This window comes from Trypanosoma brucei, chromosome 10, assembly GCF_000210295.1.
Source record: "Trypanosoma brucei gambiense DAL972 chromosome 10, complete sequence".
Lineage (NCBI taxonomy): Eukaryota > Euglenozoa > Kinetoplastea > Trypanosomatida > Trypanosomatidae > Trypanosoma > Trypanosoma brucei.
Genome location: NC_026743.1, coordinates 266,607 through 281,473, shown reverse-complemented (window position 1 = coordinate 281,473; position 14,867 = coordinate 266,607). Strand labels below are relative to the sequence as shown.

The 14,867-nt window shown below is 46.2% G+C and overlaps 10 protein-coding genes across 10 annotated transcripts; all 10 read right to left on the bottom strand.

Moving 5' to 3' along the window:
- Positions 1-1,338: 1,338 nt before the first annotated feature.
- Positions 1,339-2,730, bottom strand: TbgDal_X1410 (serine carboxypeptidase III precursor, putative; the record flags this gene model as incomplete). Its single annotated transcript, XM_011779024.1, has 1 exon — positions 1,339-2,730. One exon carries the CDS (start codon positions 2,728-2,730, stop codon positions 1,339-1,341), a length of 1,392 nt encoding a protein of 463 aa, XP_011777326.1.
- Positions 2,731-3,054: 324 nt separating this feature from the next.
- Positions 3,055-4,446, bottom strand: TbgDal_X1400 (serine carboxypeptidase III precursor, putative; the record flags this gene model as incomplete). Its single annotated transcript, XM_011779023.1, has 1 exon — positions 3,055-4,446. One exon carries the CDS (start codon positions 4,444-4,446, stop codon positions 3,055-3,057), a length of 1,392 nt encoding a protein of 463 aa, XP_011777325.1.
- Positions 4,447-4,604: 158 nt separating this feature from the next.
- TbgDal_X1390 (hypothetical protein, unlikely) lies at positions 4,605-4,910 on the bottom strand (the record flags this gene model as incomplete). The annotated part of the gene is made up of 1 exon (XM_011779022.1): positions 4,605-4,910. The coding sequence occupies one exon, from the start codon at positions 4,908-4,910 to the stop codon at positions 4,605-4,607; it is 306 nt and encodes a 101-aa protein (XP_011777324.1).
- Positions 4,911-5,063: 153 nt separating this feature from the next.
- On the bottom strand, positions 5,064-6,455 carry TbgDal_X1380 (serine carboxypeptidase III precursor, putative; the record flags this gene model as incomplete). Its single annotated transcript, XM_011779021.1, has 1 exon — positions 5,064-6,455. One exon carries the CDS (start codon positions 6,453-6,455, stop codon positions 5,064-5,066), a length of 1,392 nt encoding a protein of 463 aa, XP_011777323.1.
- A 158-nt stretch (positions 6,456-6,613) lies between these two features.
- Positions 6,614-6,919, bottom strand: TbgDal_X1370 (hypothetical protein, unlikely; the record flags this gene model as incomplete). Its single annotated transcript, XM_011779020.1, has 1 exon — positions 6,614-6,919. One exon carries the CDS (start codon positions 6,917-6,919, stop codon positions 6,614-6,616), a length of 306 nt encoding a protein of 101 aa, XP_011777322.1.
- Positions 6,920-7,072: 153 nt separating this feature from the next.
- On the bottom strand, positions 7,073-8,473 carry TbgDal_X1360 (serine carboxypeptidase III precursor, putative; the record flags this gene model as incomplete). The annotated part of the gene is made up of 1 exon (XM_011779019.1): positions 7,073-8,473. One exon carries the CDS (start codon positions 8,471-8,473, stop codon positions 7,073-7,075), a length of 1,401 nt encoding a protein of 466 aa, XP_011777321.1.
- Positions 8,474-9,407: 934 nt separating this feature from the next.
- On the bottom strand, positions 9,408-9,719 carry TbgDal_X1350 (hypothetical protein, unlikely; the record flags this gene model as incomplete). Its single annotated transcript, XM_011779018.1, has 1 exon — positions 9,408-9,719. One exon carries the CDS (start codon positions 9,717-9,719, stop codon positions 9,408-9,410), a length of 312 nt encoding a protein of 103 aa, XP_011777320.1.
- A 285-nt stretch (positions 9,720-10,004) lies between these two features.
- Positions 10,005-11,615, bottom strand: TbgDal_X1340 (T-complex protein 1, delta subunit, putative; the record flags this gene model as incomplete). Its single annotated transcript, XM_011779017.1, has 1 exon — positions 10,005-11,615. The coding sequence occupies one exon, from the start codon at positions 11,613-11,615 to the stop codon at positions 10,005-10,007; it is 1,611 nt and encodes a 536-aa protein (XP_011777319.1).
- Positions 11,616-12,563: 948 nt separating this feature from the next.
- On the bottom strand, positions 12,564-13,469 carry TbgDal_X1330 (cdc2-like protein kinase, putative; the record flags this gene model as incomplete). The annotated part of the gene is made up of 1 exon (XM_011779016.1): positions 12,564-13,469. One exon carries the CDS (start codon positions 13,467-13,469, stop codon positions 12,564-12,566), a length of 906 nt encoding a protein of 301 aa, XP_011777318.1.
- Positions 13,470-14,228: 759 nt separating this feature from the next.
- Positions 14,229-14,660, bottom strand: TbgDal_X1320 (hypothetical protein, unlikely; the record flags this gene model as incomplete). The annotated part of the gene is made up of 1 exon (XM_011779015.1): positions 14,229-14,660. One exon carries the CDS (start codon positions 14,658-14,660, stop codon positions 14,229-14,231), a length of 432 nt encoding a protein of 143 aa, XP_011777317.1.
- Positions 14,661-14,867: the final 207 nt, after the last annotated feature.

Below are 14,867 nucleotides of genomic sequence, written 5' to 3'. Positions count from 1 at the left end.
GGTGATCGTTTGACCGACATTTGGGAGGCGGAGCACGACAGAGTACCGTGCCACACGTGAGAAAGTTGTTGAAGAGAGGAGAACATCTCAATGATACCATTGCACATTTTATTCGCCAAATTGCGGCTCAAGCAGTTGCTAGGAGGAAGGGGTGCGGAGCCGCGGCGCCTGGAAGAATCATGAGGCGCATAAACATCAAGGAGGTGGACCTCATTGTACTAATGAAGAAGGTGTCGAATGAAACAGTTGTGCGGGAATGAGGATATGGGGCTTCAAAACCATTCATCATCAGGGGGGGGGGGAATGTTGGAGGCTGCTAAAGTTGGTATTCGTGCCGTATCTGTTAACCACTTGGAATCTGGTTGTTAGTGGTTACCGCCTTCCAAAGAGGCAGCCGATGCATACAAGGGCGGGCACATATGCACAGCCCTCTCGCAAAGGCACACTCAACACATTCACTCACACATACTCAAACGGACCCGCAGAATGTCAAGTGCTTTACTCTTTTTGAGCAACCGACTCCGAAAACTTGCCCCTTCGGATAAAAAAAGTGAGTGTTTGTGATGAATAAATACGGAAACACTTCCTATCATATGTGGGACACTGAGGTACACGAAACATACGGTGACGGAAAAGGGGGATTCAAAACCCTCAATCATGACACGACTTTACTAAATCCTTCTATTTCTATCTGTTTCAAGCACTTCGTCATAACTGGAACACTCAGTTCCTCCTTCTGTTGCAGCAATAAAAGAATAGACTTTTGTATACTCCTCTCAGTCAATCCCTTGTCTCTTTCAATATGCATCAAAACTGTCTCATGAAGGAGTTCCATAACCTCGTCCCGCAATTTGTCAGCGCGTTGAATAAACACGCTTGCAATTATATCTTGTAGTTCGCGCAGTTCCGGAAGCCACGGCGCGGTGGAGTGGGCACAACCACAAATAACTAAAAAACTAAGATCCCCTCTAGTGAGATTGAACAAAGACAAAAGGTAAAACACGCAAAAAGTCAGTAGTCTACACGGAAAAAAGGAATATTTCAAAACATCCACCAACAAATTACCGCCCCGTCCCCCCCCCCCCAAAAAAAAGGGGGATCGCAAAAAGAAACTACATTCAAGGACACCAAAAGCACTCGCCGTTACAAAACATTACTATAGTCACCAGCATGCGCCAGCTGGGATCCGCTACTTTTCCGATTGAAAAAAAATACTACGAGATCAAAAATAGAAAGCATACTAATAACTGAAGGGAACGACCCTGTCTTATACCACAGGTACAGAAGGAAATATATACTAGTCTTTATGCAATACACATAAATTCGAACAGACTCCGGTTACGAGAGTGGTTCGTTCCTCATGAATTTCTCAATTATAGTGGATGCCGCAGCAGGTTGATCCATCGGCACCATGTGACCCGCACGGTACACCTGCACAAAACTGAAGTGCATTGACGATGTGTTTGATGATACGCTACGTACAAGACCCGCAGCACTACCATCAATAGATGAGAATGGGGTATCAGGGGCCTTCACAAACTCTTCACTTCCAGACCACTGAAGTGCAAGTGTCCACTCCTTATTTCCAATCCAGTTGCAGATAAAGTCCATATCACCGGCATAAATCATTACTCGAACTCCATCTTCGAGGAGTCCACTAATTGTGTAGTTAAAGTTCTTAAACCAGTCAACGGCAAACATCAGGTTCACCTCCATGTTACAAGCTTGCCAAGTCATTGGATCTACACCCAGAGACCTCTGAACATCCTCACGGTTCATAAAGTTGTCAACTCCCGTTGTGTTGTAACATAATGGCCCATCACATGGCTTACGAATATCATAAACGTTCAGGCCTGTAGCTGAAAACAGAGCTACCATCGGACCACAAGTCACACGGGAAAGCTTGCACGACGAGTCCGCGGATGATGAATTATCAGCGTCACAAGCAGAAATAGTACTTTGACAAGCGGGCACCATCGCCGACATCATCACATGAACAAAGGAAGATACACACGGACTTCCAAGAACTTCCTTGCACCAGTCCCATGCAAGTCTGGGATATGACGCATATTGTGTATACGGATCTGTTAAACCGTTTCCTACAGCCAATCCTGCAAGAGGAATGTATATGCCTTCACCCTTTTTATTGCCTTGGTTAATGCGGTAAGCTGTAGCCGGAGCAAAGTGGCCACCGTAGCTTTCCCCAACAACAAAGAAGTCGTTTTCACGCAGGTCCTCGTGCTCACCAAAGAAGGCCTGTAGAAAGTTGTACATGTCCTCCGATACCTCCGCTTCATTCTTATCATAATCCGCTTTATCCGCATACGAAAAGCCCACACCGGCAGGTTGATCGATATATATTACATACGCGTGGTTGTTCCACGAGTACGTATTGTTGTATATGTCACCAGTCGTTTCGTTCATAAGGCAAGGTCCATTCTCTGCAAGTAGCGCAAACATGGAACTACATCCAGGACCACCTGTCATCCACAGGAGCACTGGGGCATTGGGATTGCCATCACGTGGTCCAAATGCCCAGTAGAAGTAATGTTTGTCACTCTGCTCTCCAGGAATATCAAAATATCCGCTCCATTGATTAACGCCGGGGTCACAAGGCTCCCAACCAGAGCCCGTCGTGCGAAGCGTCGGACGGCGGATAGCCTGAAGGGCGCTTGCACTCTGCAATAAGAGTAGCAACGAGATAAGAAAAAGCGACGTGTGGCACAGCATTATTTGTATGGGAACTTACTTCTACACAGATGATCGAAAGAAACAAATCACAATCGGAGAGGAACGGGAGGCAACGGAATGCCGAATTTGGAAACCATGAGAGAGCACCCAACATAGTCACGAAGTTGCAGTATGCTGACCAACGTCCAAAAAAACATCCGTACAAAGCATGTCGGAAGCAAAGCATTGAGAAACAGCAAAATATTTAAAGTCTTTAAAAGAATAAAAAACACTCGCAGCCACATACCGTCATAAGTCAGGGCTTTTTAAAAGCAGTAAAGGAATCAATTCAATGCAATACACATAAATTCGAACGGACTCCGGTTACGAGAGTGGTTCGTTCCTCATGAATTTCTCAATTATAGTGGATGCCGCAGCAGGTTGATCCATCGGCACCATGTGACCCGCACGGTACACCTGCACAAAACTGAAGTGCATTGACGATGTGTTTGATGATACGCTACGTACAAGACCCGCAGCACTACCATCAATAGATGAGAATGGGGTATCAGGGGCCTTCACAAACTCTTCACTTCCAGACCACTGAAGTGCAAGTGTCCACTCCTTATTTCCAATCCAGTTGCAGATAAAGTCCATATCACCGGCATAAATCATTACTCGAACTCCATCTTCGAGGAGTCCACTAATTGTGTAGTTAAAGTTCTTAAACCAGTCAATGTCAAACATTTCGTTCACCTCCATGTTACAAGCTTGCCAAGTCATTGGATCTACACCCAGAGACCTCTGAACATCCTCACGGTTCATAAAGTTGTCAACTCCCGTTGTGTTGTAACATAATGGCCCATCACATGTTTTGCGGATATCATAAACGTTTATACCTGTAAGCAAAAAATCAGATACAAAGCCGCTACAAGCAGCACCAGCCATCTCACAGTAAGAATCCGCGGATGATGAATTATCAGCGTCACAAGCAGAAATATTACTCTGACAAGCGGGCACCATACTGTTCATGGAGTCATATGTCTCGCGGGATATACATGAATAGCCGAGAACTTCCTTGCACCAGTCCCATGCAAGTCTGGGATATGACGCATATTGTGTATACGGATCTGTTAAACCGTTTCCTACAGCCAATCCTGCAAGAGGAATGTATATGCCTTCACCCTTTTTATTGCCTTGGTTAATGCGGTAAGCTGTAGCCGGAGCAAAGTGGCCACCGTAGCTTTCCCCAACAACAAAGAAGTCGTTTTCACGCAGGTCCTCGTGCTCACCAAAGAAGGCCTGTAGAAAGTTGTACATGTCCTCCGATACCTCCGCTTCATTCTTATCATAATCCGCTTTATCCGCATACGAAAAGCCCACACCGGCAGGTTGATCGATATATATTACATACGCGTGGTTGTTCCACGAGTACGTATTGTTGTATATGTCACCAGTCGTTTCGTTCATAAGGCAAGGTCCATTCTCTGCAAGTAGCGCAAACATGGAACTACATCCAGGACCACCTGTCATCCACAGGAGCACTGGGGCATTGGGATTGCCATCACGTGGTCCAAATGCCCAGTAGAAGTAATGTTTGTCACTCTGCTCTCCAGGAATATCAAAATATCCGCTCCATTGATTAACGCCGGGGTCACAAGGCTCCCAACCAGAGCCCGTCGTGCGAAGCGTCGGACGGCGGATAGCCTGAAGGGCGCTTGCACTCTGCAATAAGAGTAGCAACGAGATAAGAAAAAGCGACGTGTGGCACAGCATTATTTGTATGGGAACTTACTTCTACACAGATGATCGAAAGAAACAAATCACAATCGGAGAGGAACGGGAGGCAACGGAATGCCGAATTTGGAAACCATGAGAGAGCACCCAACATAGTCACGAAGTTGCAGTATGCTGACCAAACAAGGAATTATCTATTATTTGAGGAGGAGGAGAAACATTAAACGCCAGCGAGCTACGTTAATGCGGCCATTGAAATTGAGAAACTCATCATTTCTGGCAGCAGCAGAAGTGAGGTACCAGAAAGTAGAACATTCCCCCTCTATTGTGCAGTGGCATATGCATTCAATTGTAACACAGGCATTGGACCCGCAAATATGCCACTTCATAGAAGTGCAGAGCAAGTCTATACGGCAGTAAAGACACAATGTAAAACATAAAGTCCAGAACCGGTAAGGGCATCCAAGAGACACAAGGTCCAAAAAAACATCCGTACAAAGCATGTCGGAAGCAAAGCATTGAGAAACAGCAAAATATTTAAAGTCTTTAAAAGAATAAAAAACACTCGCAGCCACATACCGTCATAAGTCAGGGCTTTTTAAAAGCAGTAAAGGAATCAATTCAATGCAATACACATAAATTCGAACGGACTCCGGTTACGAGAGTGGTTCGTTCCTCATGAATTTCTCAATTATAGTGGATGCCGCAGCAGGTTGATCCATCGGCACCATGTGACCCGCACGGTACACCTGCACAAAACTGAAGTGCATTGACGATGTGTTTGATGATACGCTACGTACAAGACCCGCAGCACTACCATCAATAGATGAGAATGGGGTATCAGGGGCCTTCACAAACTCTTCACTTCCAGACCACTGAAGTGCAAGTGTCCACTCCTTATTTCCAATCCAGTTGCAGATAAAGTCCATATCACCGGCATAAATCATTACTCGAACTCCATCTTCGAGGAGTCCACTAATTGTGTAGTTAAAGTTCTTAAACCAGTCAATGTCAAACATTTCGTTCACCTCCATGTTACAAGCTTGCCAAGTCATTGGATCTACACCCAGAGACCTCTGAACATCCTCACGGTTCATAAAGTTGTCAACTCCCGTTGTGTTGTAACATAATGGCCCATCACATGTTTTGCGGATATCATAAACGTTTATACCTGTAAGCAAAAAATCAGATACAAAGCCGCTACAAGCAGCACCAGCCATCTCACAGTAAGAATCCGCGGATGATGAATTATCAGCGTCACAAGCAGAAATATTACTCTGACAAGCGGGCACCATACTGTTCATGGAGTCATATGTCTCGCGGGATATACATGAATAGCCGAGAACTTCCTTGCACCAGTCCCATGCAAGTCTGGGATATGACGCATATTGTGTATACGGATCTGTTAAACCGTTTCCTACAGCCAATCCTGCAAGAGGAATGTATATGCCTTCACCCTTTTTATTGCCTTGGTTAATGCGGTAAGCTGTAGCCGGAGCAAAGTGGCCACCGTAGCTTTCCCCAACAACAAAGAAGTCGTTTTCACGCAGGTCCTCGTGCTCACCAAAGAAGGCCTGTAGAAAGTTGTACATGTCCTCCGATACCTCCGCTTCATTCTTATCATAATCCGCTTTATCCGCATACGAAAAGCCCACACCGGCAGGTTGATCGATATATATTACATACGCGTGGTTGTTCCACGAGTACGTATTGTTGTATATGTCACCAGTCGTTTCGTTCATAAGGCAAGGTCCATTCTCTGCAAGTAGCGCAAACATGGAACTACATCCAGGACCACCTGTCATCCACAGGAGCACTGGGGCATTGGGATTGCCATCACGTGGTCCAAATGCCCAGTAGAAGTAATGTTTGTCACTCTGCTCTCCAGGAATATCAAAATATCCGCTCCATTGATTAACGCCGGGGTCACAAGGCTCCCAACCAGAGCCCGTCGTGCGAAGCGTCGGACGGCGGATAGCCTGAAGGGCGCTTGCACTCTGCAATAAGAGTAGCAACGAGATAAGAAAAAGCGACGTGTGGCACAGCATTATTTGTATGGGAACTTACTTCTACACAGATGATCGAAAGAAACAAATCACAATCGGAGAGGAACGGGAGGCAACGGAATGCCGAATTTGGAAACCATGAGAGAGCACCCAACATAGTCACGAAGTTGCAGTATGCTGACCAAACAAGGAATTATCTATTATTTGAGGAGGAGGAGAAACATTAAACGCCAGCGAGCTACGTTAATGCGGCCATTGAAATTGAGAAACTCATCATTTCTGGCAGCAGCAGAAGTGAGGTACCAGAAAGTAGAACATTCCCCCTCTATTGTGCAGTGGCATATGCATTCAATTGTAACACAGGCATTGGACCCGCAAATATGCCACTTCATAGAAGTGCAGAGCAAGTCTATACGGCAGTAAAGACACAATGTAAAACATAAAGTCCAGAACCGGTAAGGGCATCCAAGAGACACAAGGTCCAAAAAAACATCCGTACAAAGCATGTCGGAAGCAAAGCATTGAGAAACAGCAAAATATTTAAAGTCTTTAAAAGAATAAAAAACACTCGCAGCCACATACCGTCATAAGTCAGGGCTTTTTAAAAGCAGTAAAGGAATCAATTCAATGCAATACACATAAATTCGAACGGACTCCGGTTACGAGAGTGGTTCGTTCCTCATGAATTTCTCAATTATAGTGGATGCCGCAGCAGGTTGATCCATCGGCACCATGTGACCCGCACGGTACACCTGCACAAAACTGAAGTGCATTGACGATGTGTTTGATGATACGCTACGTACAAGACCCGCAGCACTACCATCAATAGATGAGAATGGGGTATCAGGGGCCTTCACAAACTCTTCACTTCCAGACCACTGAAGTGCAAGTGTCCACTCCTTATTTCCAATCCAGTTGCAGATAAAGTCCATATCACCGGCATAAATCATTACTCGAACTCCATCTTCGAGGAGTCCACTAATTGTGTAGTTAAAGTTCTTAGACCAGTCAATGTTGAACATTTTGTTAGCATCAAAAACGCAAGATTTCCAAACAGTAGGGCGGACACCAAGTGACTTCTGAACATTCTCACGGTTCATAAAAGCGGGTATGGCATCAAATTTGTAGCAAAGTGTTGCGTTGCATTTTCTTCGGATATCATAAGTACTTATTTTTGTCAATGTGAAAAGATTAGTCACAGGATCGCATGTCACACGAGACAACTTACACAAATACTGCGATGATGAAGCGCCAGCGTTGCACGCGTTGATCACTTTCTGGCAAGCGGGCACCATACTGTTCATGGAGTCATATGTCTCGCGGGATACACACGGACTTCCAAGAACTTCCTTGCACCAGTCCCATGCAAGTCTGGGATATGACGCATATTGTGTATACGGATCTGTTAAACCGTTTCCTACAGCCAATCCTGCAAGAGGAATGTATATGCCTTCACCCTTTTTATTGCCTTGGTTAATGCGGTAAGCTGTAGCCGGAGCAAAGTGGCCACCGTAGCTTTCCCCAACAACAAAGAAGTCGTTTTCACGCAGGTCCTCGTGCTCACCAAAGAAGGCCTGTAGAAAGTTGTACATGTCCTCCGATACCTCCGCTTCATTCTTATCATAATCCGCTTTATCCGCATACGAAAAGCCCACACCGGCAGGTTGATCGATATATATTACATACGCGTGGTTGTTCCACGAGTACGTATTGTTGTATATGTCACCAGTCGTTTCGTTCATGAGGCAAGGTCCATTCTCTGCAAGTAGCGCAAACATGGAACTACATCCAGGACCACCTGTCATCCACAGGAGCACTGGGGCATTGGGATTGCCATCACGTGGTCCAAATGCCCAGTAGAAGTAATGTTTGTCACTCTGCTCTCCAGGAATATCAAAATATCCGCTCCATTGATCAACGCCGGGGTCACAAGGCTCCCAACCAGAGCCCGTCGTGCGAAGCGCTAGAGATAAACTACGATAGACAGTATTTGCTAAAACTACGACCAGGATGCAAGCAGCCAGTAACGATAGCATTACCGGATACGAAATGAGCCGCATATGTAATCTGACGTCTCTTGCTACTGTATCTAGGTGTATGTATATCTTTTTTATTCTGATTATTATTTATTTAAAAATAAAATACTCTTTGCATCTTTTTTTTTTTTGAGTTAAATACAGTTTGAAGATAGTCCGCGGTGGTTATGTTGTAACGCCAAGAGTAAGGTAGTGAGATAAATGGGTGAGAAGTTCAGTTGCTCATGTGAACAGCCCCTCTCTTATTCCTCTCCGGTTTGTTGTTGGTGTCGTGTTGTTAATTTCACTGTAGCTGTTACAACCTCTTTATTGTTAATTTTCATTTCCTTTATTCTCTTCTTTGTTTTTTCTCTTCTTGTGTGACGTGTCTTCTGGTTTCTCCTTCCTCCTGTTCCGCTTCTTGTTACTTTCCCCCTTTTGTGTTGCTGTTTTCTCTCCCTCCCCCCCCGCACTGCACGTGTCTTTTGATTTTCTCTTTATCACACTTCGCGTTACTCTGTTCGTAGCCAAAACAGCAAACACAAACATATATATATATAAATATATATTCACTTGTCCGTATGCGCATGGGTTTAATCATTCACCGTGGGGTTTGGAAAAGCTGCTGTGAGGTGCTCCTTTCCTCCCCATTCTATTCTTTCATGCCCTTCATTTTCCTCTTGTTATGTTGCGTGGTTCATCGCCTGAAACAGCACACGCGGAGTCGTGTCATTTTCACGGTGTAATCGCCGGTGCTCACAGTGAACGAAAAAATGTAATATAAATACGGGGACCGATGAGTTATGCCGTCGCGACTTGAAAAAAAAAACGCAAGCGAGGCGATACAATAACAATACACTCGCACAAATGCAAGATGACAAGGATATTGAAAAAGACCAGAGGGAAGTGAAAGAAAAAAAAAAGATCGTCACATCCAATTGTGATTGCACTCCTTCTCGTCAGTTCGGATACGTGTGTCTCATGCACTTTTGATATGTTCTCGTGAAGCACCCTCACAAACCGTTGTGGTAAACAAAGAGATAGATGATTCCTTTATTTTTTTTTCTCTTTTTTTCTTTTTTAATACCCTAACTTCCCACAAGTTCTGAGAGAGCGTTATAAATAAATCTCCTCCACGTCGCCAGTAGGGGATAGGACTCCACACGTAAAAGCGCCGGGAAGTGCAAGGACAAAAAAACCAATAAAAACGAGAGGTGCGCCGCCCCGTGGCCAGCGCTGACGAGAAGGAATTAGTGCCTTCAACCAACAATTCACTAAATTCAGCTCTCATCTAGGGATGAAAACGTTGCACGTGCATATAATAAATGTGCAAACACAAATATTTCACATTCTCTCGTTGCGGCAACACTGTCCTACAGGCCGATCTTATGAGCTGCTCGAGAGGCTTGTTGCACCCGCGTACACATGCCAACAAAGTGTTCATTGACATCGATGAGAATTTGAATTTCCCACCGGCATCATATCACGTATGTTGTCCCGCTTCTCCGCTCTCGTCTCACGGTTCCTTTCCACCAATGCACTCACCACTTTATCTATCTCCTCTCTCCGTCTCCTTTTACGCCCGTGTCATGATGATGTCGTCGATCTTGAGGATCATCATCACACATTCCGCAGCGAGCCTGACAGCCGACGTCGACACCAGTAGCGGCTGCACGACATTCTCCTCCACCATATCTGTCACACAACCTTTTCGTACGTTAACACCAGCGTTTTTGTTTCCACTGGCATGCGCATTGCGGAGCTCCGTTACGATAGAAATAGGCTGAAGGCCGGCATTTTCGGCTAGTGTGTATGGGACAACCTCGAAAGCATCTGCGAAGGCACGCATGCAAAAGGTTTGCATACCCTGAGCGCGCTCCCGTGCGTATTTGCTGAGTTGAAGGCACACCTCAGTTTCGCCAGCGGCACCACCAGCTACAATGGCGCGCTTCTTCACGATGGAACGGATCACACAAAGCGAATCATGTAGCGCACGCTCAGCCTCCTCCAGCATAAGGTTATTGCTTCCGCGTAAGAAAAAAGTAACAGTTTTTCCAAAGAGCTGCAGGTTAATCTTCTCCGACGGAGGCTGCACCCCCGTGATTCGGATAATCTTTCCGCTCGGGGTGTTTTCCTCTACCACAAGATCTGCATGGCCAAATTTCTCCGGCTTCAAGTTCTCTATGTTCGCCACAGGGAGGCACCCGATCGTTTTGGTAATAAAGTCGATGTCGCTGCGCTCAACGTCCTTTACCACCATGATCTTCATCTTGGCGAGGAAGTCGAGACTCTGCACGGTCACAGCGTCACGAAGAACGGATTTTTGCACCAGCAGCACATTTACACCTGCATCCTTAATCTGTTTGCAAAGGTTCAGAAGGTACTTTCGTTCCTCCTTTAACGCCCGATCCATCTGGTTGTAGTCGGTGATAGTAACAGTACTCTCCATGTCCGTCTTGGGTGGCGAAAGCTGAAACTGAATAAGGGCTATTGTGGCGTTTGCAATGCGCACTGGACCACCGGCGACGTGGGACGCCTTCTGCTTGAACACCATACCGTTCGAAAGCATTACCGACTCGTCGATTGTCCCTCCGAGGGCCGTCACGATGCGCACATCTCGCAAATCCACGTCGCCGTTATCCCTCATTATTTGCCTCACCGCATCCACAGCCATTGGGGCTATCAAATCGCTATTCTGCGAAATGATTTTTGAGTTTAGCGACGTGATGGCGGCCCTAATGAGCGTCTCCCTGTCGTTGATGTCAATTTTCACGCTCATCCCTTCCAACACCTGTTCAGCTAATTTAGCACATTCGTTGAAACACTCGGATATCTGCGTCGGATGAATTCCCTTCAACAGCAGTTCCTCCACAGCACGTAGCAGAGCGCCACAGAGCACTACAACACTTGTAGTCCCGTCTCCCGCCTCCACATCCTGTGCTTTGGAAAGTTCCACCAACATCTTGGCACACGGGTGAGTTACCTGCAGTTTGGAAAGGATCGTCGCACCATCGTTACTGATGATTACCTCACCGCGAGGTTCAATAATCATCTTATCCATGCCTCGAGGGCCGAGAGAAGTGCGAATACAATCCGCCACAGCTTTGGCAGAGGTGATGTTACTTAGACGCACATCAGTTTGTGTGTTTGTGTCTTTCTTGTTTTCATTTGCCTTCTTGGTAGACATTTTGGGGGTCTTCTTTTTTGTTTTCTTTTTATCGTTAGCCTGTATCGACGTATGCACTTACAAATCCTAATTATTCTCGTTTCCCTTCAAATATTTCCCTTTTAGTTGTATAATCTTCATATACACGCGCGCATGCGCCAAACAAAAAAAAAAGTAAAGAAGAGGAAACGAGAAACACCAGGGAAGTATTAAAGGGGGAACAACGCTATTGCCCGTGCCAATGGCACAAATAAGTGACTTTATCTTCACACCGCACCTCCGCGAAACAAATATATGCATGCATTTCCCTATTCATTTCACAAGCACAGCACCTGACTTTTTTTTTTTCGCATAAGACACTAAAACCGAGGGACTGCTATAGCCAATACGCTTAAACAAATCTCCACATACCAGGGCATCAAAACAAAATGCATTGTCCAGTACACTCCCCTCACCCGGGATGGGCGAAATTAAATTGGATTGCTCTGTTCTGTGAAACAGAAAAAACAAAAAAAGAAACAAGTCAAGGAGAAAACATCGAATGTCTATGTACACAACTTGACACCACTCTTCTGCCTCACCTCCAAAGGGTAGAAGCATTCAAAAACGTCTGCAAGCACACCTGCACACCCCTCTCTTCTTTTCTTTTTTCGGAGGGGGGTGCTGTGGCAAAAAAAAAGATAAATTAGAAGAAAAAAAAAAAGAGAACCACTGCGTCAGCCAACCCTCGACATATCTCTCCATTCACTATCTGTAGCACCCGCGTATTCCGCCTCCTCCATACGGACTCAACCATATCACCAACACCCCACACCCATACATATATTTACATATAGATAGCACACGCGTGGCAAATCACCATTCTGTGGGAAGCAATAAAAGATTCCCTTAAGTAGCACCAAAGCCCTCGCTCATAAGAACATACAAATACAAACACCTATATGTCGGCAACTCACCCGTCGGTCACCTTTAGAACTCGACAGAAAAGTATGGGTGCTCCAATGCCTGAGCTGCGGTTAATCGTTCACTTGGCTCATACCTCAGTAGCCAACGAAGAAGATCAATCCCCTGCGGGCCAAGTTTCGCATAGGCGGGATTCGTTTGAAACTGCTCTTCACAGGTCGCTGCAAGGGTTTGCTGAAACTCCGGTCTGCTCAGCATGTTGGAAGAGTTGGGATATGTGTCCATGGATGGCCACACTTGTCTATTTGGAGTACCGAGGAACTGAAATATTCGTAGCAGTTGATCCGCATCATTCTTCCCCGTGAAGAGAGGAGCGCCAATGGCCATCTCAGCAAAGATGCACCCAACCGACCAAATATCAACAGGTGTGCCGTACTGCGTGGAGCCTAACAACACGTCTGGTGAGCGATACCACAACGTCACCACCTCCTGAGTGAACTTTTTAACAGGAATACCAAATGCGCGCCCCAGCCCAAAGTCAGCCAGTTTGAGCTCCTTTTCGCGCGATATTAAAAGGTTAGGTGGTTTCAAATCACGGTGCAGCACATTCCTTTCATGGCAAAAACGGACTCCGCTAAGAAGGCTGCGCATAAACTCTTGGATGGTGCCCGCGTCCAAGTCACCGCCCACGTGGTCCATGTATTTCTTGAGATCCATCTCCATGCACTCAAACACAAGCGTGAGTCGTTTCTCGCTATGGCAAACGTCCAACAACCTCACGATGTTCTCGTGACGAAGCTCCTTCAGGATGGAGATCTCCCGAATAGCGGTGCATGGAACACCTTCCTCCTCCTTTTCTAGGCGAATGCGCTTGACCGCAACGATAGTCCCAGTTGTAACATCACGGGCTCTGAACACCACACCGTACGATCCCTCGCCAATCTTCTGAAGCCGCTCGTAACGACTCCCCATTCTATCCAATTATTGAGACTCTCTCTGCTTGTTATACCGAACAAGCTCCCTACTGCTCCTTTCTGATTCCCCACCCCACAGACTTACGCAGATGTTAGTCTTCAGTGTGAAATATTGTCGCAGCAAATTACAAACAAGGACAAATATGCGGCCACAACGCCTCAAGATAAACCACGAAAAAAAAAAAATAGGGGGACGTACCCGCACTTATTTCACGGTAGCCGTCCGCTCGGAATTGTGGTAATCCTGAATAAAGGGTGCCACTCCTAAACCGATAATGCACCCTGAGGAGGCAAACGACAATGTGGTCAATCCCCCCCTTTCCCACTGCACAGCCGCAACCGTATCAACCGACAAGAAACCTTTCAAAAAAAAAAACACAAAAGGGAAAAGGCACCCCAACTAGTAAATGAACACGACTCTGCAAAAACGGGCTACGAACACACAAGAAGATCAAAAACGAAGAAGAGATAGAGACAGAGGACACAGTAGCGTAAAATAATGAAAAGTAACAAACATCATTGGAATACCTTCCCCGCATTCAATCCCAAGAGAAGAAACTGGCTGCAGATCCTCATCACGAGCACCGCAACGACAGCCCCTCAACACAGAGTCGCGTGTGGGCTGACGCATACGGAGAGAGGTTCCTGGGTATGAAAGTAGAATAAAAGACATGCAAAAAAAAAAGTGGGGAAAAATAAGAAATCCACGACACCACCCGCACAGTTTCCTGCATGGGTATTCCATTGATGCACTTCCCTAGTTACGTGGCTTCTCCTTCTTCTGACGGTACAAAGCGTACAACCCGACACTGGAGACCTTCACGATCTTAAATCGCACCCCGGGAATATCACCAACAGCGTGACCGGAACGACCGAAACCAGAGACCAGCACCTCGTCATTCTCCTCGATAAAGTGCAGGCAACCATCATTGGGAACGAAAGCGATGATCTTCTTGTCATTCTTGATCAGCTGCACACGAACGCACTTACGAATGGCAGAGTTGGGTTGTTTCGCTCCAACGCCAATCTTCTCCAACACGATGCCCTTGGCATGCGATGAACCACCGAATGGGTTGGCCTTCTGTGCCACAAATGTGTGGGACTTCTTCCAACCCTTGTCTGCCCAGCGGTTCTTACGGCGCAGGCGGACGAGCTTACGAGCTGCGTGCTGTCCGTTGGTCTTCGTCATGGTGTCCTACTTTTCCTTCAGCAAGCGAATGAGTGGCGAACGGGAAGGAGATACAGTACGTTACTGAACGGTAGCACGTGGACTTCTCAGGGCCCACAAATCCCTTGCGACCACCCCATCACTACCGGGCCCGGTGTGGTACCAGGACAAGGAAGTGGCGAAAGACAGCTGACCAACGCTGCAATCAAGCAGTGTAAAGAATTAAAA